This window comes from Aethalodelphis obliquidens, unplaced genomic scaffold (genome assembly GCF_003676395.1).
Source record: "Aethalodelphis obliquidens isolate GAN/ISIS:26980383/991018 unplaced genomic scaffold, ASM367639v1 scaffold74, whole genome shotgun sequence".
In the NCBI taxonomy this organism is placed as follows: domain Eukaryota; kingdom Metazoa; phylum Chordata; class Mammalia; order Artiodactyla; family Delphinidae; genus Aethalodelphis; species Aethalodelphis obliquidens.
Window position 1 is genome coordinate 8,576,595 of NW_020838018.1, and position 22,720 is coordinate 8,599,314.

General features: G+C 52.7%; 1 protein-coding gene across 1 annotated transcript in view; it reads right to left on the bottom strand.

Annotated features, from left to right (window-relative positions):
• PEBP4 (phosphatidylethanolamine binding protein 4) overlaps positions 1-22,720 on the bottom strand; it is a 229,915-nt gene that overhangs the window by 190,704 nt on the left and 16,491 nt on the right. The window contains exons 2-3 of the mRNA XM_027091967.1: positions 22,152-22,288; positions 16,916-17,042 (exon numbers count right to left, since the gene is read on the bottom strand). Of these exons, the coding sequence (XP_026947768.1) occupies positions 16,916-17,042; positions 22,152-22,270 (246 nt within the window). The 5' untranslated portion in view covers positions 22,271-22,288. The remainder of the gene's footprint in view (positions 1-16,915; positions 17,043-22,151; positions 22,289-22,720) is intronic.

The following is a 22,720-nucleotide window of genomic DNA, read 5'->3' on the forward strand; positions in this document are numbered from 1 at the left end:
GGCCAGGCTGGACCTGCCCACAGGGGCGTGGCCTTAGCCGCTAGAAGTCCCTGGAAGCCCTGCTACAACATGACTCAGCAACTCCCGCTGCCGCACTGAAGAAGCGGCCGTAGGTAGCAAGGGCACCGGCTGTGACATGTTTACAAGGATGACATGGAATCATTTAACAGAGGTTAAGCTATATTCGTTAGATTGTTTAAGAAGGCGGGGTTGTATGTAATCTATTTTAGAGAGACTGCCATACAAAACGATTAAAATAAGAAGTTGGAGTATGTCAACGGGCAAGGTTCGATTATCCAGAAGGTGAGCTGAGAAAGAACAGCTCACTTCCAGCATGGTATCACTGCAGTGCCATTTTTTTCAAATGACTCCAAGTCCCACGTCATTTCCTGAGTAAACCACCCCAAGTTCTCCGGGTCCCCTGGCATGAGGCACAGTGTTCCCGCGGGCACCCGTGACCTCGGTGAGGAGGTGACAAGCCCCACCTGATGCCTTCTTACCCTCTCCCCAGGCTGCAGCCTCTCCCTATGCAGCCTGGGTGCCGTGGACACCCAATTCTGACCACCGCTGTCACAGCCCCAGTCTCTGTCCAACTCCTTTCCCTGTACAGAAGGGACAAAGAACCGTGTTGACTTCCCTAGGGTAAGGAACAGTTCCATCTGCCTGCCTGGGGTTCCAATATTTTACAAATGTTCGCAGAGCCCTGTGGGTTTTGCTCCATAAATACGCAAGAGAGCTTGACCAAAGGCAGACCCCAGGACCCCTGCTGGAGGAAAACTATATATGACACAAAGTTTTTCCAGCAGAACAAGTTCCAAACTCAGGGACCCTGGATCCCACTGGGTTCACACAGGCTGTGGGTGGAGTGGAGGAGGGCATTGAACACTGGACCTCTCTGATTACGCCGCACGGACCTCATAAATAGGGAGAATCAGGTGACAAGCCTGAAGGAGCATCAGGTGAGACAGACCCAGGATGGCAGTGATATCTCAGGCACAAACGCCTGGGACTTGGATTTCATCTCACGCTGTTGGTGCCTTACATTCTCATAGCTTAAGTGGGAAGAATCACCCCAGGAACTCCGAACTGTTAAGAGCAGAGTCCATTTGCCTGCTCTCTGAGAGGCAGCCATGATTTTGTGATTAAACACACAAATTTGGGAACCAGACAGCTGGGCTTCAAATCCCAGCTTCATCACTCACCAGCTGTGTGACCTTGGGCAAGTTGCTTAACCTATCTGTGCCTCAGTTTACTCATCTGTAAGACTGGGAGAATAATGATTGTGAAAAGTAAATGGGTTAGTATTTCTAAAGCGCTTAGAAGCGCCTGGCACATGTCACTGTGCAAAATAAAACAAAATAATCCGGCCAAGGCAGGGGATTGAAAAGATGAGGCATATCCAATAAATGTCTTGGAGGCTCAGATGCGTGGATTCTGTCTCATAGCTGACTCCTTGCCCCAAAGGCAGCAACTCCTGAGTGGGGCTGTACGGGAGGGAGTGCACGAAGGGTTAAACCCCCAAGTGAACAGAAAAACAAGTTCCATCTGGTCCCTGGGACAAAGCGACAGCCTGCAAAGCCCCCAGCCCGGGCTCCTGCTCAAAGGACACATTGCTTTTTAAAATTCCAACTTGTGGCTGCCTCGATCTATAAATCAACCAGTTCTCCACACCCTAGAGCTCGGAGCAGGATTCACAAATGGCAGCGAGACATTCGTGTTCCGAGAATAGGCATCTGAAAGTGCCTTTGCACTCGGGGTACCCAGCCCCCCCGGGCAGCTTCCTGAAAGGCCCTGGGGCTAGTGCTTCATCCCCGGCTCCCCTTCAGAGCAGGGATTGCTCTCCAGGGGGTAAAGAGAAGGCAGGCAAGACGGCACAGGGTCAAGGCTCAAACTGGAGCTGGGGTTTTGCTTAGATGCCTCACTTCAGCGACCTGTCTCTGGGACTCAGCTGTATCAGCTGTTTGCCCCACCTCCCCACGCCACTGCTGGGACCCCATCCTTAAGTGCCAGGCTGGGAGTGGTGAAAGGCTGATTAATTAGAACCATCAGCACTCCACAAGGCACTGGGGGAACCCCTTCAGAGAAGCAGTGGGCTTCTTCTTGGTTCCCCAGCTGATTTGCGCATGGGGCAGCTTGTGCCCAGGCATTCCCCGGGGGACACAAGACCCCTCCATACGTGGAAGGGGAGAGGAGCCAGAATGAACCCCCGGGTCCTCCTGTGGGCCTTCGCCTGAGGCAGCGCCCGTCAGTTTTACCACACCCCCTGGACGCATGCCCACGCCTGCCCTGATAACACTGAATCCAGCCCTCGCGCTAACCCTGCCGAGCAGGGAAGTAATTCACAAAAAGTTGGGCAATTGAAAGTTACAGTTTCCACAGCAACCAGCACTCAGACCATTTGGGTAGCTGAAGCCTTTTCCTCTTAGCATTCACTTTTTTCCTCTCCCCAAATAGCATTTTTTCTGTTATTATTACAGTAATACACATTCACTGGAGAACATATGGAAATTACAGACAAGTGTAAAGGAGAAAATAAAAATTACCCTTAATCCCACCACTCGGAGCAATCCAATGTTAACATTTTGATGTATTCTTCATTCGTCTAGGTTTTTTTTTTTTTTTTTTTTTGCATGCATGCATAAAAAGATATAATTTTTGAAAATTGGGACTATAGTGAAATTACTGTTTTATCATTTGGTTTCTTTCACTTAAAAACATATTGTAAGACTTTCCAATAGCCTTAAATGTTCCCTGAGAACATGATTTTTAATAGCTACATGGTATTTTTTCATATGGATAGGACATATTCTATTCAACCAATCTATTGTTGAGCTTTTTAGATGATTTTCCTTTTCTCTTTCACTATTTTCAATAACGCTACAATGAACATCCTTTTACATCAATTTGTGTGTTTCTCATTAATCAGATTAGAATAAATTCATAGAACTAAAATTATTGTTCAAATGCAATGAATATGTAAATAATTCTAATATGCATTATTAAATCCCCTCCAGAAAGGTTGGGGCAATTTGTACGTCTTCCTGTAATGTATACTCTCCTTAAAAAAAAAAACCAAAGTTCTAATTTGGTAGGTTTTAAATAAAGTCTATACCATTTTAAAAAATTACATTTCTTTGAATTATAAATGGAATTAAGCTTTCCCCTCACTTTTTTGAAAAAAATTATTATTATTATTATTTTTTGAGGTACGCGGGCCTCTTACTGTTGTGACCTCTCCTGTTGCAGAACACAGGCTCCGGACGCGCGGGCTCAGCGGCCACGGCTCACGGGCCCAGCCGCTCCGCGGCATGTGGGATCCTCCCGGACCAGGGCACGAACCCGCGTCCCCTGCATCGGCAGGCGGACTCTCAACCACTGCGCCACCGGGGAAAGCCCTCCCCTCACATTTTTAATGAACTTTCTTCTGTCTATAATCACCCATTAACATCCTTTGCCTCCTTTTTCTATGCGGTATTCATCTTCTTATTATTGATTTATAAGAGCTCTTTATGCATAAAGATAATAACCCTTTGTCATATTTATGGCACATATGTTCTCTCAGTTTGTCGTTGGATTTTTATTTTGTTTATGGCATTTTTTAAAGTGCAGAAGTTTCAAATATTGTTGTAACTCACATCCACCCTTCTTTTCCTTTATGACTTTATCTTTAGATTTTTATGCCCAGGCAGACCTTCTCTAACCTGAAATCCGATAAATATTTATCTGTATGTTGCTTTTCTAGCCATTTTATGGCTCTGTGGTTTTGATTTCACACTGACTGCTCTAAAACGCCTGGATTTCTTATACAGGTGCGGTTCCGCATTTTCTTGTCTAATGGTCCTGAGGCTGGAGTCTGCAGGGCCAGGTTAGAGATGGTTGCCAGGGAGATGCAGGAATTGACCTGCTGCTCCTGCCTTTCAGGAGATCTCAGCCTTGCAGGCACCTTTCCATGGAGTCCTGGTTTTTGCTAGTGAATGGGAGAAATGAACAGGGAGGAGGAAATAGCTGTTTCACGATTACACACTGAAAAAGGTACACCTCACGTGGCTTTGTTTCCCATCTGAGATGGGGAGGTGGAGGATGGGGGGTGCCAGATGCATGGAGAGCTGGCGAGCAGCTTCATCCTTAGCACGTTAGAAATCAAGGGAGTAGATTCCAAACCTGAAATTAACCATCACTCTACTTGCAAGAACTAAAGGCAGTCTTGCTGGCATTGCATTTCACCAAATACCAGGTTTGCATGAAGAAGAGGTACAGGGGGTGGGGGTGGGGGAGAGGGAACCTGGGACTTCAGCTCCCCAGAGATGTGGACCTTCTCTTCAGTCCAATCACCCAAAGGGCCCCAAGAGTCAGTGAGTACCAGGCAGGATGCTGTGATCCCAAGCAGAGGGTGGTTAACTTCGGACGCCATCTGGGAAGATGCTGCTGCAGACCGCCCCCGCTCTGTCCAGCCTCAGGAGATAACTGCCTTCCTTCCATTGTCCCTATTTCAATTCAGCGCCCAAAACTTTTTGCCAAGGCTGTTTGCCCACTTACTAAAGTCATCTCTGCATGTGCTGACAAGGCAAGGGATTTATTCATTCATTCCACAGGTTTACTAGGGTCTAGTCTCTGCATACCACTGTGTCCAGCCATGGTGGTCTATTCCTTTCCAACGAGGGATAACATATTTCCCTCCCATCTCCTGCTCTCTGTTATCTCTCCTTAAACCCCTAAAAACACCTCACAACCCTCTGCCTTGTATCCCATGTCTTCTAGTCACTGCCCTGCCTCAGCTTTCACATTGCAGGATGCACTAGTCACCTGGGCGTTGGAGAAGATTATTATAACTACCACCACCACCATCACCATCATCCTTTACTGAATGCTTCCTGTGTTGGCACCGACAGCCTTTACATACGTGTCCTCTCGTAGTCATCATTCAATAATCTTCATTCAACAAGTATTTATTAAGTGTCTACTATGTGGTAGAGACTGTTCTAGTGCTTGGGATACATCATCAAATAAACCAAAGATTCTTGCCCCCACGGAGCTTATATCCAGCTGTGGGGTGGAGGCAGGAATAGGCAAAACAAACACATAAACATAATGACTAAAGAAACTGTGTGTAGCTTAGAAGGTGATAAATACGATGGAAAGAAGTAGAGAGGGATAAGGAGGCTCGGGGTACCAGGGCCGGGGTTGGGAAGGCCTCCTTGAGAAGATGACATTTAAGCAGAGCTGGAAGGAGGTGAGGATGTGCGCCATGACTATGTGAGGGGAGGACAGACTCCAGCAGAGGGAACCACCATGCAGAGGCCCTCAAGCATAGCTGCTGTGGTCAAGGAGGAGGGGCTTCCCTGGTGGCGCAGTGGTTAAGAATCCGCCTGCCAAGGCAGGGGACACAGGTTTGAGTCCTGGTCGGGGAAGACCCCACATGCCGCGGAGCAACTAAGCCCGCAAGCCACAACTACTGAGCCCGTGTGCCACAACTACTGAGCCCGTGTGCCACAACTACTGAAGCCCACACGCCGAGAGCCCGTGCTTCACAACAAGAGAAGCCTGAGCACAGCAATGAAGAGTAGCCCCCACTCGCTGCAACTAGAGAAAGCCTGTGCGCAGCAATGAAGACCCAACGCAGCCAAAATTAAATAAATAAAAAAAATAAATTCATTAAAAAAAAAAAAAGGCAGATGGGATGCCAGGAGGCTGGAGCCAGTGAGCAAAGCAAAAATGACAGGATCGAGGTCAGAGGGGTGACAATGGGCCAGGTCATATGGGGTCTTGTAAGCCACTGTGAGCTCTTTGGCTCTCACTCTGGTGACCTAAGGAGAAATGGAAGGGTTTTGAGCAGAGGAGTGAACTGATCTGAACTGGAGATGTAAAGGCTCGCTCTGGTTGCTCTGTTGAGGGTACGCTGGGCATTTGGGGCAGGTGTGGTGGGTTGGAGACCAGTTACGAGGCTGTTGCAATAATCCAGGTAGAAGGAGGTGGCTCTAGCCAGGGTGTTAACAGTGGAGGAGAGAAGTGGTCGGCGACCGGATAGATTCTGAAAGCGAAGACAAGAGCGTTCCCTGGTGGGTTGGATGTACGGTGGGAGAGAAGGAGCAGTCACTGATGACGCCAGGGTGTCTGGCCGACACAGCTGGGAGGCTGGGGCAGCGCTTCGCTGAGATGGGGAAGATGGCAGACGGTGCGGGTTTGTGGGAGGGTAGAGACTGGGCACTGGGGATGGACGTGTTGCCTGTGAGCGTGTCCATCAGTCACCCCGGTGGCCATGTGAGTAGGACAGCATATATACAGATGACATTTACAGTCGTGACACTGGATGAGACCACAGAGGGGGAAAGTGTAGATAAAGATGACAAGAAGACCAAACCCTGAGGCCTGGGGTATCCTGCATGGAGAAGCTGGTGGGAGGAGAGCCCAGCAGAGGGGACCAAGAAGTGAAGAACTAGAAACGGAGAAGGCAGATCTGGAGTGTGTGGGTCCCAGAAACCACGAGGAGGAGGAGACCAGCTAGACTAAATGCTGCTGATGGGCCAAGAAAGTTTAGGATTGGGACTTCCCTGGTGGCACAGTGGTGAAGAATCCGCCTGCCAATGCAGGGAACACGGGTTCGAGCCCCGGTCCGGGAAGATCCCACATGCCGCGGGGCAATGAAGCCCATGCGCCACAACTACTGAGCCCGTGCTCTAGAGCCCGCGAGCCACAGCTACCGAAGCCCGTGTGCCTAGAGCCTGTGTACCACAACGAAGAGTAGCCCCCGCTCGCCGCAACTAGAGAAAGCCGGTGCGCAGCAACGAAGACCCAACGCAGCCAAAAATAAATAAATAAATAGGGAAGCTTAGGATTGATGACGGATCGCTCATATTACCAGAAAGGGATCTTACACCCATTTTAAGGTGAGGAAAAGGAATCTCAGAGGGAAGAAGTAACTTGCTCAAGGTCACGGCGTTATGAGCAATCAACTAGGATGTAAGACAAGGTCTGTGCAAAGCCAGAGCCCTGGCTGCTTCTCATACCAGCCCTCGGGGCTCCGAGCGTCTGTGAACCAGTGAGTCAGCTCCCACACCCAGCAGCTTCCAGTCCCGCCAGACTCTTCCTACTCTGCAGGTCAAGTCTGTAGGCAAGCAAAACGGGATGAACAGAGGGCCACCAACACAATTTAAAACAACTTTTTACTACCAGGTGGGATGTGAGGGGCATCCTCTGTGTGCAGGTCTGCCTCTGCCCTCCTCCTTGCCTCCTAAGCAGCTATTTCACCCACCTGAGTAGGGGCCTGGCCCCTGAGGGCATTTCAAGCTCATGGCCCCTAGTGTAAGGAATTCCAGTCCAGGCATATTTGTATTTGAATAGAAGGGCATTTCCACAACCAGCCGGCAAAGGAGAGGTGAGCAAGGGGTGCAGAGGCGTGCACCCTCAACCCAAGTCAGGGACCCTCCGTTTCTCCATTACCAGGCAGGTCTCCACCGTCCCACAGCCCTGGCCATCGCCTGCCTGTGCCCGAGACCCTGGCCACCCAGCCCGCTCACCCCGACGGGGCAGGATGACGGTTGCCTATCTCCCCCTGGTGTCGACTCTTGCAATTGCAGCTCCAGGAGGTAGAGGAGGCCATCGCCTTCCAACCAGCTGGGCCTGGAGAGCCACGCCTACCAGCCGGGCCTGGCCCTGCTCCCTCCTGGCCCTCTGGGCGTCGCCTGCCTCTAAGGGCGCGTCAAGGATCTCTGCATTCCCGACGTGGCCAGCAGAAGTCAGGCCTGGGAATTAGAACGTCCGATGGATTCTCCTGACTCTACCTTGGATTAGTGGTACAGACCTGCAGGTGGGGAGGAAACGGGCCCCGATTTGTTCACACTTCTGCACGCCCCCCCCCCCATCCGTCCCTTTGCTAAGTCACTTGACATTGCTGGGTCTCCATCAGCCCATGAGGGCTGATGAACAGGAGGAACTCCACAACCCACTTCTTCCCTGTGTTGGTTTAGGAACTGGCTTCTTCCTGGACCTGGAGCCTGGCGGCAGTTGGGAAACAGCTCAGGCCATTTGGGGTGCACCGCAGGTTGCCCTCTACCGCTTAGGTGGCGGTGCTGTGGTATGGTCAGGGCACGAGCTTTGGAACCCACACAGACCTGGGTTAAAATCCTGACTCTGCTGCTCATGAGCTATGGAATCTTTCTGGGCCTCAGTTTCCTGACCTGTAAAATGAAGGTAATCATCCCCACTGTGCTGGTAGTTGTAAGGTTTTAGTGCGATAATGTCCATAAAGCACTTAGCACACAGTCTGGCTGCGTGGAAGACGGTCAGTAAATGTCAAGACGGACTATATACTCGGGACCATCGGGATGGAGGGGGCATGGGAAAGAGCACGGTATAGGGGCCAGAGCATCTGAGCTCTGGTTTCATCACTTAACATCTCTGTGTGTTAGAGCAAACTGATGTCCACAAGGTTGTGATGATACTCAAATGAGCCCTCGGGCTCCCCACCGTGGGCAGAGACCCCTGTCTGGCCCACCTCTCAGGACTGATCAGAGATAAGGACCTTCAGGACAGGGAAGGGGCTTTGAAAATTGTAACACGTTCTTGTTACTGAGAGACAACCCTGCCCCCAGCACCCTGCACTTAGCTCCACATCGGAGCACGAATCTCATGCCCAGGGAGTTGCCTATTTTTCTTGCCTGTCTGTCAAGCATACAAAGGTCTCTGCCCGCAGGGAGTTTACCATGTAGCTGGAGAGACAGACAAGAAAACAAGTGGTGAGAGCGCTGAAATCGACACCACGGGCAGGCGTAGGTGGGTTCTGTCCACTCCTAAGTGTCCAGTTAAGAAAAGCAGAATTCCCAGGAGGGAAGTTAAGCCACAGGACAACTGGCCACTGGCTTGGGGAAAGATAGACAGCGTTACCAAACCTTGCACGGTGAAGAAGGTGCTAGAACTGGAGCCCCAGGTGGTAGCCTAGGCTATTAATCCCCAAAGCCTACATACTGTGTGATTCCAACTACGTGACATTCTGGAATAGGCAGACAATAAAAAGGTCAGTGGTTACCAGGGGTTAGGGAAGAGGGTGGGATGAAGAGGCAGAGCACGGGGGATTTTTAGGGCAGTGAAAACACTCTATATGATGCTGTAATTGATACTTGTTGTTATACATTTGTCCAACCCATAGAATGTCCAATACCAAGAATGAACCCTAATGTAAACTATGGACGTTGGGTGATTATGATGTATCAGCGTAGGTGCATCAGTTGTAACAAAGGTACCACTCTGACGGGGGGATGTGGATAGTAGGCGAGGCTTTCTGGGGGAAGTCTCTGTAATTTCCACTCACTTTTGCTGTGAACCTAAAACCGCTCTAAAAAATAAAGTATTAAAAATGAAACAGACATATAATTTCCCTTGAGCTGTTGTTTCTGCATCTGTAAAGCAGAGACAACCACGCTCACTCTGCCAGTCCCATGTGGTCATGGTTAGCGGCCAGATGGGCTCTAAAAAAAGCTGCGTGCTGGCGGGGCGTCAGGAGTTCCCTGGTGATGGAGAGAGACCCTCAAAGTCCAGAAGGCGTGACAACCGCCCCGCCGGCCCCCAGCCCCTACCCCAGCCCTGGCCCCCAGGAGGGCTCAGACTGCAGTGGGTACCTTGTCCTCTCCCCCTCACCCCCAAGTCCTCAAGTGTTAACAAACAATAAAGGACACTATTACTCATTTAAAATTCCTCACAGGCTTTCCCAGAACTCCAGCCAGAGGAGGCAAGAAGTCGCTGCAGGGCTTCCCTGGTGGCGCAGTGGTTAAGAATCCGCCTGCCAATGCAGGGGACGTGGGTTCGAGCCCTGGTCCGGGAAGATCCCGTATGCCGCGGAGCAACTAAGCCCATGAGCCACAACTAATGAGCTCACACATGGCATCTACTGAAGCCTGCGTGCTCTAGAGCCCGCGCTCCGCAACAAGAGAAGCCCGTGCACCGCAACGAAGACCTAACACAGCCAATCAATCAATCAATCAATCAATCAAATTGTTAAAAAAAAAAAAAAAAAGAAGTCGCTGCAGCATTCAAAGTTCAAGTGTTTGTTCCTCTAAACGGCTCCGACCGAGGCCAGGCAGCTACTTAAAATCCAAGAAGCCTCTGCTCACGTTCCCAGCAGACCGCCGGGGACAGACCCCAGTCATACGGCAATCCCCGCTCCACCCCTCCAAAACACACACCGGCTGAATGACCTTTTTTCTTTAAACCAGGATGCGAACCTGCTGGACTTGCCTTTCAGGCCCCATCTGCCCCCTCGGTGGAACAGCCCACAAAGTTTTATCAAAGAAACATGATTTGATCTGAAAAACATCTGGAACCCATTTCCCCAGCACTGGACTGGAAGCTCTCAGCCGACATCACCGGACAATCACTGAACAAACGCCCTTTTTGCCTGTGCTCTGAGGAACATCCCTGCAGACTGGGAACAGGTGGCTTTATTGAAAGGTCTGACCAGAGGTTCTATAAACCCTGGAGCAGAGGGTATAACGACAGGAAAGGTGGCGGGGGATACAGAGGACTGGAACTGAACATCAAGGCCAGGAAGCTCCCTCACGAAGGCACCCGGGAGCAAAACGTTAGCCACACAAGCGCTTCTCCCGTCATCCTCTCAACAATGACAGCGACTCGCATTCTCACCACTACGAGATGCCCTTCGTGGGCGGGGTGGGGATTTGTTTTTTGTGTGTGTCCCTGGCTCCTGTGACAGTGTCCGGCAGAGGGACAGGATCTGCTCCAGGGAACGGATACATGCATGACATCCCAAGTCTGGACATCGGGGCCAATTCTCCAGGAGCTGGGGTAAATTTGAGAGGCAACATTTCGCAGGTGAAAGAGCAGCGAAACTGGAAGGCAGGAAACCTGCCATCTAGGGCTGGTTCTTCCACTCCCCAGCTTGGGTGAGCGTGACCTTGACCTTGGGCAGCGTCCCCCATCCTGTAGTTGTGGGGATAATCCCTACTTTGCCTAGCTCCCAACGTTGCTAGGAGGACTGTGTGAAATCCTGCATGGGAAGTTTCTCTACGGCCTCAAAATCTGTCTGCAAAGGCTAGAGGTGGTGATAAGCGTCGCTCCTCTCCTGCCTGGTCCTGTTGTGGCTGGAGGTGCTCCCATAACAGATGGTGGACTGGCCTGGGCTGCGGTGGGACACAGCTGGGTGATTTTAGCAGCCTTTGACCGAGCAGGAAGGTTAAAATGACATGGGAGCGGGCTCTCTTCCACGCATGCGTCCTTGCCTGGGTGCGGGGTGCTCTCCTCACCTGCCTTCCTGGCCTGGCTCCACCTGTCAGTCCCCGTCTCTGGTACCACCACACTGGCTCCTTCCAGAGCCTCCAGAAGCCCAAACCCTTCTTCTGTGTCTTTTGCCCTTCAGACTACAAAGCAGCCTCTTATCATATGACAACCTGTACCATTTATTATGCTCCTGTCCACTGCCAGGCACTGGGTTACAGTTACACCTCATCAGTTCTTCCCTAAAGCCTCACTAGCACGTTGGTGAACCCCCGCCAGTAAACTCCTTACCGTGTCCTGACTTTACCTTTTTCCCAGGCTCACTGTCCTGAAACTCCTCTCCCTCCTCGCTCGAGAGCAGCGCCAGGGAATTTGGCAAATCCTACGGCTCTTCCCCAGCCCGGCCCTGCAGCAGCCTCTCCCTTGCCTCTCTGACCTGACCTCCGTGGGCTGGCCGATTCTGGCCTCTCCGTATCTTCTCCCCAAGGAGCCTGGCTACCTTGAAGAATCCACCCCCCACCCCCAACCCCTGGATGCCGAGGCTAGGCCTCCAGCCCTGTCTTTTCTTCCCAGCATCAGACAGTTGATCCGCGTACTGGGTGCACGTAGGGGCCTCAGATTCAGGGATGCAAAGCTGCTGCCGCTGCCCGTGGTCCCTGTAGATCCAGGCTTTCTCCTGTGTCCCTTGCTTGGGGACAGCACCAGTATTAGGGAGAGTGCCATTGTCCTTCTGTTTCAGCAGGTGCTCTCCCTGACTCCAGCCTCACCTTTCTTCCATCCTCCCACCTGCACCTAGTGACCTACCCAAGTGACCTTCCTGAATTGCTAATCCGATCACATCCATCAGCCTAAAAATCGAACGGTGACGCCCCTTCCCCAGTCTGGCTTCACAATAAAATTCAGACTCCACACCAGGGCCCACGAACCAGCACCTGTGGCCCCTCAGAGCATGGTCCTGCCCTCTCTGGAGCCTCATCCCACACCTGGCCAACCCTGCTCCCCTGTCTATCCCCTGCCGAGTCACCAGCACAGGTCAGCTTGGGGTCACCCCCTCCTGGAGGCCGCTCCTGGCCCTCGTGCTACCTGAGGTTCCTGTCCTGAAGCACTGACACCACGTCCCTGCTATCCGTCCACCTGTCTGTCTCCCCACCTTAGACTTGGGAGCTCCGTGACGGTGCCCTTTATCTTTGCATCTCCAGCACTAAGAGGGTGCCTGTGTGTTCCATCTGTATTTGTTAGTGAATCATTTCACATCCCCAGCACCAAATTGCGTGCCGGCGGCTGTCCCAGGAGCAGATGCACTTAGCTGCCCCGGCACGTGTGCACGCTCCCTCTCGGTATCTTTTCCTGAACGAGCCGGGGGGGCCTGCCTCACCCATCAGGGGCTGCTCTGACCAGAACTACCCTGCGTGTCGGCACCCTGTGTCCTGCCTCTGCTAACTACTTCATGACGGCAGCAGCTCCCATTTTTCTCTCTGTGCGTAAAAAGAAGGATGGGAGGTGGGCCGGGGAGCTCCGAGGTCTCTTTCATCGAGGAGCGTCTGTGACCCTACCACACGTGGACGTCTCCAGATTTCCAGGGCTCTAGAAGATTTGTGCCCAAACTTGTGTCTCTACCTTGGGCTGCCAAGGGCAGGGAGGTGGTCCCCAAAAGGCAGACACAGAGATGCTGCAGGCCCAGGGTGACATGGGGACGTGCCTGCCCAGCCCGGGAGGAGGACACTCGGGGTCACCAGCTTTCTGGGGAGGAGAATAGGGCTGAGCCGAGTCTGACTGGAAAGCCAAGGGACCGCAGGAAGGACAGCTGTGGTCTGCGTTCCTTCCTTCTAATGCAATGCACGTTCCCCACGTAACGGCAATTTCTTCCCTTCAAAAGGATTCCAGCGGGTTAAATTCAAGGTGAAGACTAAGCCCCAGTTAAGAAGCTTCTGGAGGGCCTTTCAGTCTTCGCTGGCTTGAGAAGGGATGCATTTCGAGATGTTTGCCTCTTAATGTTTGTCACAGCACCAGGGGAGAAAAGCTTCCTCTTACCTCAGCACCTCTCTCAGCCCTCAGCGGCTGTCGGCACCAGGACCATCCACATTGTCCTGCACTACTCTGCCTTCTCGGGAGCCCACCTGACTTCCTCTTCTCTCTCTGCTTCCTCCTATCCACCCCAGACCCCATCCACCCTGGCGGAGGAGAGACTAGTGCTGACCCGGCGTTCTGCAGAGGCGCCAGGACACCCGGCAGCTTAAAGTGCAAACCACCGGGCTCACACACCTCAGAGCTCCCCCTCCAGAAGGCGTCCGTCCACCTGCCGTTCATGCACTCCTTCATTCATTCATTCGGCCACCTGGCCACCCAGTCAGCCAACGCGGGGTCTGCGATGCTGGTAGGGACTGTGGGTGGTTCAAAGAAATACAACACATGGTCTTGCTTTCCTAGAGCTTATAAACTGGTTGAGGCTATGGGAGATATGAATAAGCAATACAAGACAGAGGCAAGTAAACACTGGGTTTGGAGGGTAGGGGAAAAACGCTTGGAGAAAGAAGAGACCTGAGTGAGATGGGGGTGGGACCCAGAGGGAGGCAGTCAAGGAAGGCTTCTTGGAGGAGAAAGCATCTTGGTAGGGGCAGGGTATCCCAGAGTACAGGGTCCAAGTCTGGGGAAGTGGCCTGAGCAATGGTGTGCAGGAAGGAAGACCCCTGCTGGGCACAGAGACGCTGTCCCCTGACCTCTGGGCCCCTCCTTCCAGGGCTTCGGGGCTTGCTCGGTGGGGGGGCTCCCTGAGCATGTCCACTGGCAGCTGCTGCTTTGGTGGCATTGTTTTAATCCCCTTTGAAGCGAGGCACTGTCTCCACATAGCCAGTCATCAACCTCTTGCTTTTTCCATCAGGCCCTGTCCCAGAGGAAATGCCTTCATTTTCGTCTCTGTTACTAAGGACTCAGGCTCCCCCGCCCCCACTTTTGAGGGGCCCTGCACCTTCTCTTGTTTTTCCTACCCAACATCCTTTCCCCCTGCACCTTGATTCTCCTTTGGGGGAACCATCCTCTTCTGCTCTCAGCCCTTGTAGATTAAGTGGGACTGCCCAGCATCACTGTTTGGGTCAGGGACGGTCATGTAATCCAAACAGGACAAGTCTTGGGACCTTTAATGGTTGGATGGGGCCAATCTATTGCCAGTGGGTTCATAAACTAGTAAAACATAACTCTGAAGATGATGAGGTCATCTTTGGCACCACAAGGAAAGAGTCTATTTACATAAAAAACGAGCACAGAAAAAAAGTAGAGAAAAGGGACAGATAGATTCCTGGTGACGTCATTTGAGCACCTGGATCCAGCCATGCCTGAAGTATTCCCTGGAGCTTTCAGTTTGTGAACCAGTAACACCTTCCCTCTTTTTTGGCACAAGCCAGTTTGAGTTGATTTTTGTCACTTGCTACTAACAGTCTTGACTAAAGAAATACTTAACTTGACGAGCACATTAAATGAAACGACACATGAATAGTCTCCAACATAAAGTAAGTACCACACGATAAATGGAAGCTTTTGATACTCTAGCTGAACCTGCCTTCTCAAAGGGCAAATTTCCATAAACTTTAGTTCTGTAGCAGTAGAATACTACTTTTTCTTTCTTTCCACCACTCTGACCAAGCCATCCTTTGTGAAGTCTCTGCCCTCCTTGGATTTCTTGACCTCAGCTCTGCATCCTTCTTAAATCTCCAGATTTTCTCCCCTGCCCCACCTCTGAGCTGAGACAGGATAGGAGATTTCAGGATCTGGAGGGGGTGATACCTCCTCTGCGTTTTGTGTCCGTACCCCAGGACAATCAGTACCAACTAGACTGGATCAAATGCAAAAGCTTCCCAAACTGGCTTTAAACTTGCCCCTCCTAAGGGCACCAGGCACTCAGGAAAGTCTACACTGCCATCTAGTGGACATCTGTAGCAATATCACATGGGATGGAGCTCTTACCTTAAGACTCCCTCTTGGGACAGTCACTGGACTGTGAAAGTATTTGGTCCAAACTCTTCACTCCTTAAGAACAAGTGAATTAAGGGTAAAGGCGAGAGTCTTGTCCCATGGGACAGCGTTATACTCTTCCCTAGAGGATTAGGCTCCTGCCCTGCTCCTGTCCTGAGTTACGATCACCGAGGCTTACGTTTCCTCTGCTTGTCCTGCCTGTCCAGGGGTGTGACCCAGCCCAAGGGTTTCCGGTGGGGAGGGCTGACGGGTGCGTGTGTGCACGTGCATGTGCATGCGTGTGCATGTGTGCCAGGCTTGGGAGGATGGAGGGAGAGGACACCCAGAAGGCGTCTTCATGACTTGCTTTCTTAGCCTCCCAGAGGAAAGGATGTTTGTCACGGTGACAAACACAATAGCCTGTCAAAGGCTATTCATGTTCTTCATGTTCTCAGCCTCATAAATTGAGACATATCGCCACTTATTTGTTCCCTGATAGTGAAAGGCAGTTAAAGAAAGAAAAATCTCGGGAATTCCCTGGCAGTCCAGAGGTTAGGACTCAGCACTCTCACTGCTGGGGCCCCGGGTTTGATCCCTGGTCGGAGAAACAAGATCCCGCAAGCCCTGAGGTGCTGCCAGAGAAAAAAAAAAAGAAGAAGAAAGAAAAATCTTCCCCTCTGCTTCCTAGTAGTCTGTGCAGCTCCCCACCCTAGAACCCGTTATCTAGGTATACCTGTTTTGACAGCCCCCAGGCTGGACCGACAGAAGGGAGGAGCCCTCTGTGGACTCTCCCTGCCACGGTGAACAGAGGGGACCAGGAGGCTGACCACAGTGCGCATGTGGTCACATCCCGACCGTGACCCTTCTGTCTCCACGCCTTTGTGGCCTGAGTCCCGGACACATCACAGTCCTTGTGCCTGGGTTGACACTGGCACCTCTGACTAAAACACGCAGACAAAGCGAGGGTCACCCTCCACCCCGACACTTTGGGGGCTCAGCCTAGAGCCAAGGAAGAAAGAGACATTGACCAGGACACTGGAGCAGCTTGACCAGGACACTGGAGCAGCTTCCCCAGCAGCTGCAGCCCCGTTTCCCACTCCCCAGCGCCCTTCCCCAGGTTTATCGCATCCCCAAGCCAAGGGAAGCTTCCAGAACAAGATGGTGCCAATCATTTCCCAGCAAAAGGAATAGTTATTGACAATTCTTAAAATGTTTCTATTTTTTATTTCCTACCCCTCGGGGCAAACTTCTGAGCGACTGTCATATTGCGATGCCCAAGAGTCAAGGGCACTGACCTCTGCTTGCTTAACCTACGTGAGAGGCGCTGCCCGTTAAGAGCCAGGTCCCTCCCCATTCAGATCGCTCTGAAAGCCCAGCCACTCTGCACCCTGAGAAGCAAGTCCCCACGAGCCCCTCTCTCCTCCTTCTCTCTGCCGACTCCAAAGCACACCCCGGCTGGTCGCCATGTTGACTGAGGAGCCAGGCTCAGGGGCACAGGAGAGGGAGAGGCCCCGGCGGAGCGGCCCCGGAGCCCCACCAAAGCTCCCGCCCGCAGCCCTCCTACCCACCCCACCCTCCTCCAAGGCGGCGGGGCTGCTCTAAAGAAGGCACGTGCTTATGGCAACAGCCATCTGGTACCACCAAAGCCAACCCAGCTGGCTCTGCACGTGGCTTCATGTCACCCAGATGAGCAAACCCAGAGGGAACTCGAGACCCATGACCAGGTTTGCCTGGCTGGCTCACTCACGTCCAAGGCCCCGGGGAACTTGAGGATTGGCTCGGTCCAGTAGGTGATCTTCTGTCTGTAGTTGTTGCATTCCGGAACAACCATGCAGCCGAGGTTCCCCAACTCTGGGTAGAAAACCTTAAGGCCCCTATGGAGAGAGGGAGGTGGTTAGCCCATGTCAGGATCTTAGGGGAGCCCGGGGTGCGTAAGGCTTCAGTCTGACCTGTGTAGCCTGAGTTACTTGACCACTTGTGCCTCAGTTTCTCTACCTGTAAAATGGGGACACTAGTAATACCTATTTGTAGGGTCGCTAAGAGGAGTAAAATGGTGATTCGTGTTTAAAACGGAGCCTGGCAGGTCATCAGGGGTCAGAAAGTATTCATTACTGTCAGTGTTTACTTCTCAAAAAATATATACATCCAGAGGCAAACCTGGTCAGTGTCTTTAAAGTAGGACTGGGCGTATAAGAACAATATATTCACATTGCTTTTCTGGAATGTTCTTATTACATAAAGAAAGGTTTAGCCAGTTAGCACAGGCTTCTTCATGGGCACAGACTTCTCTGGCCCCTAACTAATCAAGACCCTCTCCATACCTGCAAATCCCACCAGTAATTAAATAACCCACTTCTTTGGGTGATGCATTGCCCCTACCCTAGGCTCTCAATCTGCCATTCACTGTGCTTTCAAAATGCAAATATCTCTCAGGGGGGAAAATATCTAGTCACTAAGTCTGTGGTATGCATCCATTTATCTACTTTCTCCCTGAGAAGCTCTGAACTGCACAAGTGCCCTGAGAACTGGGCTTGCCGTGCAGGCTGATCCCACACCTTCACCAGGGTTAGACTTAAGGGCTCACTTGTATTTGAAACTCAGGGATGGAAGCCAGGCTTTCAAACAGATACAGGAAAAACACCTCTGTGTCAACTTTTTTTTTTTTTTTTTTTTTTTTGCTTGCCCTTCTTCCCTATCCTACTGTCACGTTTCATCACCAAGGCCTGGGGTCATTTGGTTAAGATGATTTGCTCAGCCTTTCCAAAAGCCCAGCATGGCAGACCAGCTCCACAGTGGTCACCCGGAGCTGGCCACGTTTCCTGCTGGGGGTGATGCCTGAAGGGCACCCCTGAGAATGTCACTGGGGGAGTAGATCTGGAGGGGAGCTCCCGAGGTCAGGACCCGGGAGAAGTACAGGGATCACTTCCCGCTGGAGAGTCCCACATTCCCCCTCCCACCACCTCACCCCTTCCAGTGGATCCTGAGGTCCTGCCTTGGGCAGAGGTAGCCCAAGTCTGCAGACACAGGATGCTTCCTCAGACCGGCACCCCCAAGGCCAGGACTCAGGCCCCTTGAAGCAGGACTATTCACTGAAGCCAGTTTAACTCCTTGCAAGTTTACAGTAGTGCCTTTCCAATGGCATAGTTTTAATAGCTTTTAAAGAAGTTTTAGAGGATGGATTTTCATTTCTCATCACGGCAGCATTTTAAGGAATTTTGGGGTTGTTTCTGCCACAGTTCCCTGCCACTGCAGCTATCGAGATCCGAGGCTGAGAGAGGGGACCCTCTACTGGCAGAGAGATGGAGATTCAGCCCACAGCCCGGAACTGGGAGAGGCAAGGGGTGGGGAGGAGGGAAACTGAGGACCAGAGGGGGCCTTCCCCAGGGAACAAAAGTGCCTCCTCTTTTGATCCCAGTAGAACTGCTGCAAATGTTAAAACAGTTAAGCAAAACCACCGAGTTGACATCTGGTGAGTGGCCTAAAGCCCCAGAGAGTGCCTTCATAGGGTACATGCCAGGGGACCAGGAGTGAGGTCTGTCCCCCCCAGGTCCCCGTCATACCCACGGAGCGCTGCCTGCCCAGGGATGGAAGCCCACATGTTGCCTGCAAGTCACATCCTTCAGATGAGACTGCAGCCCCAGGAACAGCTGGACTGCAGCCTCCTGAGAGCCTGGGCCAGAGGTGCCCAGCTGGGCCAGGCGCGGAGAAACCGAGGCGATAAACACGTGCTGCTGCTAGGTTTGGGGTATTGTGCTGTAGGCAATAGAGAAGGGCTGCATGGTCTCGTCTGCACTTCCCTGGGACTGGATGGTCACAGAAGTCCCTTCGGCATTGTAAGAACCAGATCAGGTATGAAAAAAGCTCTGAATCCCACCTGCCCCAAAGCGAGGGAGACCAAAATTCCCATGGAGGGAAGGTAGCCTTCACAGAGGCGCCTGGGGGCTCGGGGGGCAACCCACCCTCTGCCGCATGGTTCTCAGTGTGGGTCTGTCTCCAGCTGACTCTTCTCGAAAGCGGGGGCCCAGAACAAAGCCCCTAAGGAGGAACTGAAGGATGGGAGGTGGATGCCCAGAGAAGAAAGAGCAGCGGGTGAAGGCGGGGGGCATGACATCTGTGTCCAAACAGCTGAAGGACCCTCCAGAGACTAGACTTGTTCTGTGCAGTGGCTGGGGGCAAAACTAGTTAGAATGGGGTGAAGTGAAAGAAAGGCAGCCCCCGCCTTGACATAAAGGTGTTCCCTCTGAGGGGGAAGCTTTTCAGCACAGAAGAGAGGGCTTTGGGAGGCAGGTCCTGGTCCCTGGGAGAGTCCACTGAGGCCACCAGTGCGGAGGCAGCAGGGAGAGGTCAGGGTTGGACGACTATGGTTCTTTCACTTCTGAGACCGAGCCTAGGGTTCTGACTCTCCGAGTTTTTGCCAGTCTAGTCTGGCTTTCTCAGGAGTGGGTAAGGTATTATTCTGGGAGAACTTTTCTCTTAACAATATTTCCCCACTGCTTGTCACAGCACAAAAAATTCCTCCCTTATAGATTAATACCTTTAGGTGTTGAGTCCTAACTTCAAGAATTCCCTATTAGACTCTAACAGTACCCGGGAAAGGAGGTGCTTTTCTGGGGGCAGTCTCTCGGTGGAGTCAGAAGCCTGAGCTGAGCAGGGCTCTTGGGGAGGGGCTCCAGCGTACTGATCTCTCCTCTGGGGTCTGATATGTCCTTGATGTGTTCTCATTCAGTGGTGATCTTTTACAAACAAAAGCTTCCCTCGCGCAATGATGAGTTACAATCAAAAGCCATCATCCTAGCATGCAGGCTTAGTGCTGTAAGTCCATGTTTCTCACACTGGGGATCTGCTGGTGTCTTCTAAGAAGTCCTGAGAATGACTCCTGCAATGGACTGAAAAATCATTATGTTGAGATCCCAGCCCCCAGTGAGATGGAATTAGGAAGTGGGGCCATTGGGAGGTGCTTAGGTCATGAGGGTGGAACCCTCATGAATGGGATTAGCACCCCTATAAAAGAGTCCCCAGAGAGCTCTCTCACCCCTTCCACTCTGTGGGAAACAGCAAGAAGATGGCCATCTATGAGTCAGGAAGCAGGTTCTCACCAGACACAGAATCTGCTGGTAACTTGATCTTGGACTTCTCAACCTCCAGAGTGCTGGGAAATAATTTTTTGTTTTTATAAGCCACCCAGTCTGTGGCATTGTGTTATAGCAGCCCAGATAGACTGAGAGAGCTCCCCTTTCCTTGAGATGCTCTGGGCCCTGGAGGAAGGTCAGCAGCTAAAGGTGGGTGGGGAAAGAGCATGCGTGTAGTCAGACGAGGGGGGTTGAATCCTAGCTCTGCCACTTGTCAGGTGTGTGAGCACTGTGGGCAAGTTATTTAATCTCTGGCGATTCTTCATCTTCAAAATGGGGATGATAACACCTACTTGGTGGGTTATGTTAACAATGAAATAAGTCAAAGATTTAAAATCACCAGCAGAACTCCGGGCATGTAGCAGGTGCCCCAGAGCTCCCGCATGTGCCACAGTACACAGGCCACCAGGGTGCGAGTGTGTGGGTGTCTGCAGGGCCGAGCCTGGGGCAGCTGGGGTGCAAGCTGGTCTCCTCCAGTGACCGTACACATGTGATCACGTTCTACGTGTTCCACAGGGAACATACAGAGGCGCTCTGTATGGGGCTGTGATCATAGCCCGGCCTGGCCTTGCCCTGGGCCTGCTGTCATCCCCAGCTTGCCGGGCTTGACCTGCCTGCCAGAGGGAAAGGCCTGTCCCCTCCCGGGAAGGTCCCACTCAGCAGAGCACCCAGAGCATGGGTGCCCACATGGCAGGAGCAGCCGTTCCCTCCTGCCCCACACAAAACTGCACCCAGGACTGTTTCACCAGAGTTAAAAAAGGTATTGATAGGAACAAAATCAGTGTCTATTTTTTTTTTGGTGGGGGGGGGAATTCAACTATCTTTTTTTTCTTTTTTTTGCGGTACGCGGGCCTCTCACTGCTGTGGTCCCTCCCGTTGCAGAGCACAGGCTCCGGACGCGCAGGCTCAGCGGCCATGGCTCATCGGGCCCAGCCGCTCCGCGGCATGTGGGATCTTCCCGTACCGGGGCACGAACCCGTGTCCCCTGCATCGGCAGGCGGACTCTCAACCACTGTGCCACCAGGGAAGCCCTATCTAACTTTTTAAGGGAAAACATTTTTCTTTCTAAAAGTCATGTCTGTAAGAATTCAAATGTACTCAAGGAGACAGAGTAAGAAGTGAGAGTCATTGACCCGCTCTGACCTCTGATGGCCTCAGTGGGATGCCAGTGTCCTCAGCCACCAGGCTGGCAGAGAGTGTTGGCAGCAACGTGGCCTGGGCAGCCCTCAGGATGGCCCATGTCTCCAGGACAATGAAGACTGGCTTTTCTGACCCACAGTGGGTGAGGAGAGAGCTGACTTCTGACGCAGAGGAGGAGAAGCTTGCACCGTTGGAAGGGACACAGCCAGCCTCCCACGCCCAGCCTCTTCTTTGAACGACGTCCAGTGGCCACACTCCTGCCTGTCCTGACATTCCCGGGGCCTTGTTAGAGAAAAGCAAACAACCACCTCTCACAGGGAGGGTACCATCACACACTGTGTGTCAAATGCCACTTTTCTTTAAAATGCCACTTTGTTGGGGGGAAGGAGCCTTCAAGGCTGTAGGCAGGGATGATCTCTCTTGGGCTCCCAGCAGGGAGGGTGAGGCCAGCCCCACAGGGCCCCTCCGGTGTGGAGGCCCCAGGGGGAGCCGGCCAGGTCCGTGTGCCCTCCCGATCCTGGAAGAACCGCCGTCTGGACGGACGGCCCGGGCCCGTCTCAAAATCCTTCCCTGGGTGTTGTCCTCCAGCCGGGTGGCCCCAGAGCTGACTCATGCTCTGCCTGTCCACAGAGGCCGCCTTGTGAGGCAGTGGCCCTCGGTTCCCGGAGCCCTCCTCCCTCTGCCCTCTGGGGTAGGGGGGCCGCCCAGCCTTACTTGCAGAGGACAGCGTCGTTGTCAGGCAGGGCTTCGTACACACACGGGTCCTTGTCCCCCTGGTCTCCGGTGGCCATCATCGTGAGGCCCAGGAGCAGGGCTGCCACGGCCAGCCTCATGGTCGAGCTCTTGGGCACCTGGAATGGAAGGAGTCCGTAGTGCTGCTGGTCCTCTGCAGGGGGCGCCCTTCCCACCCTGCAGCCCCCAACCCTGGGGGCCCACCTGGTGGGACAGAGCCCTCTGCTCAGCAGGGAGAAAGGTGGGCGCAGCCTGGGCTCCGGCAGCTAATCCGCCACCAGACACAAGTATCTTGGGCGGCCCTGGGCCTCCTCCCAGCTGGACTCAACTGACAGTCGTGGCCGAGGCCCCGCCTCCATGAGAGCAGGGCCGTGCCGTCACTCTGTCCTGCTGCCAGAGCAGGAGGGTTTACACAAGCCTCCTGCGAGGCCCTCGTCCTGCACACACACCACACACACACACAAGTTGCCCCGTGCGCGGTCAGTTGGCTGAGGGCCAGCCCGCTCCTTTGGCTTTAAGGCAAACCCTGGGAGGCTGGTGACCCCCGGCTT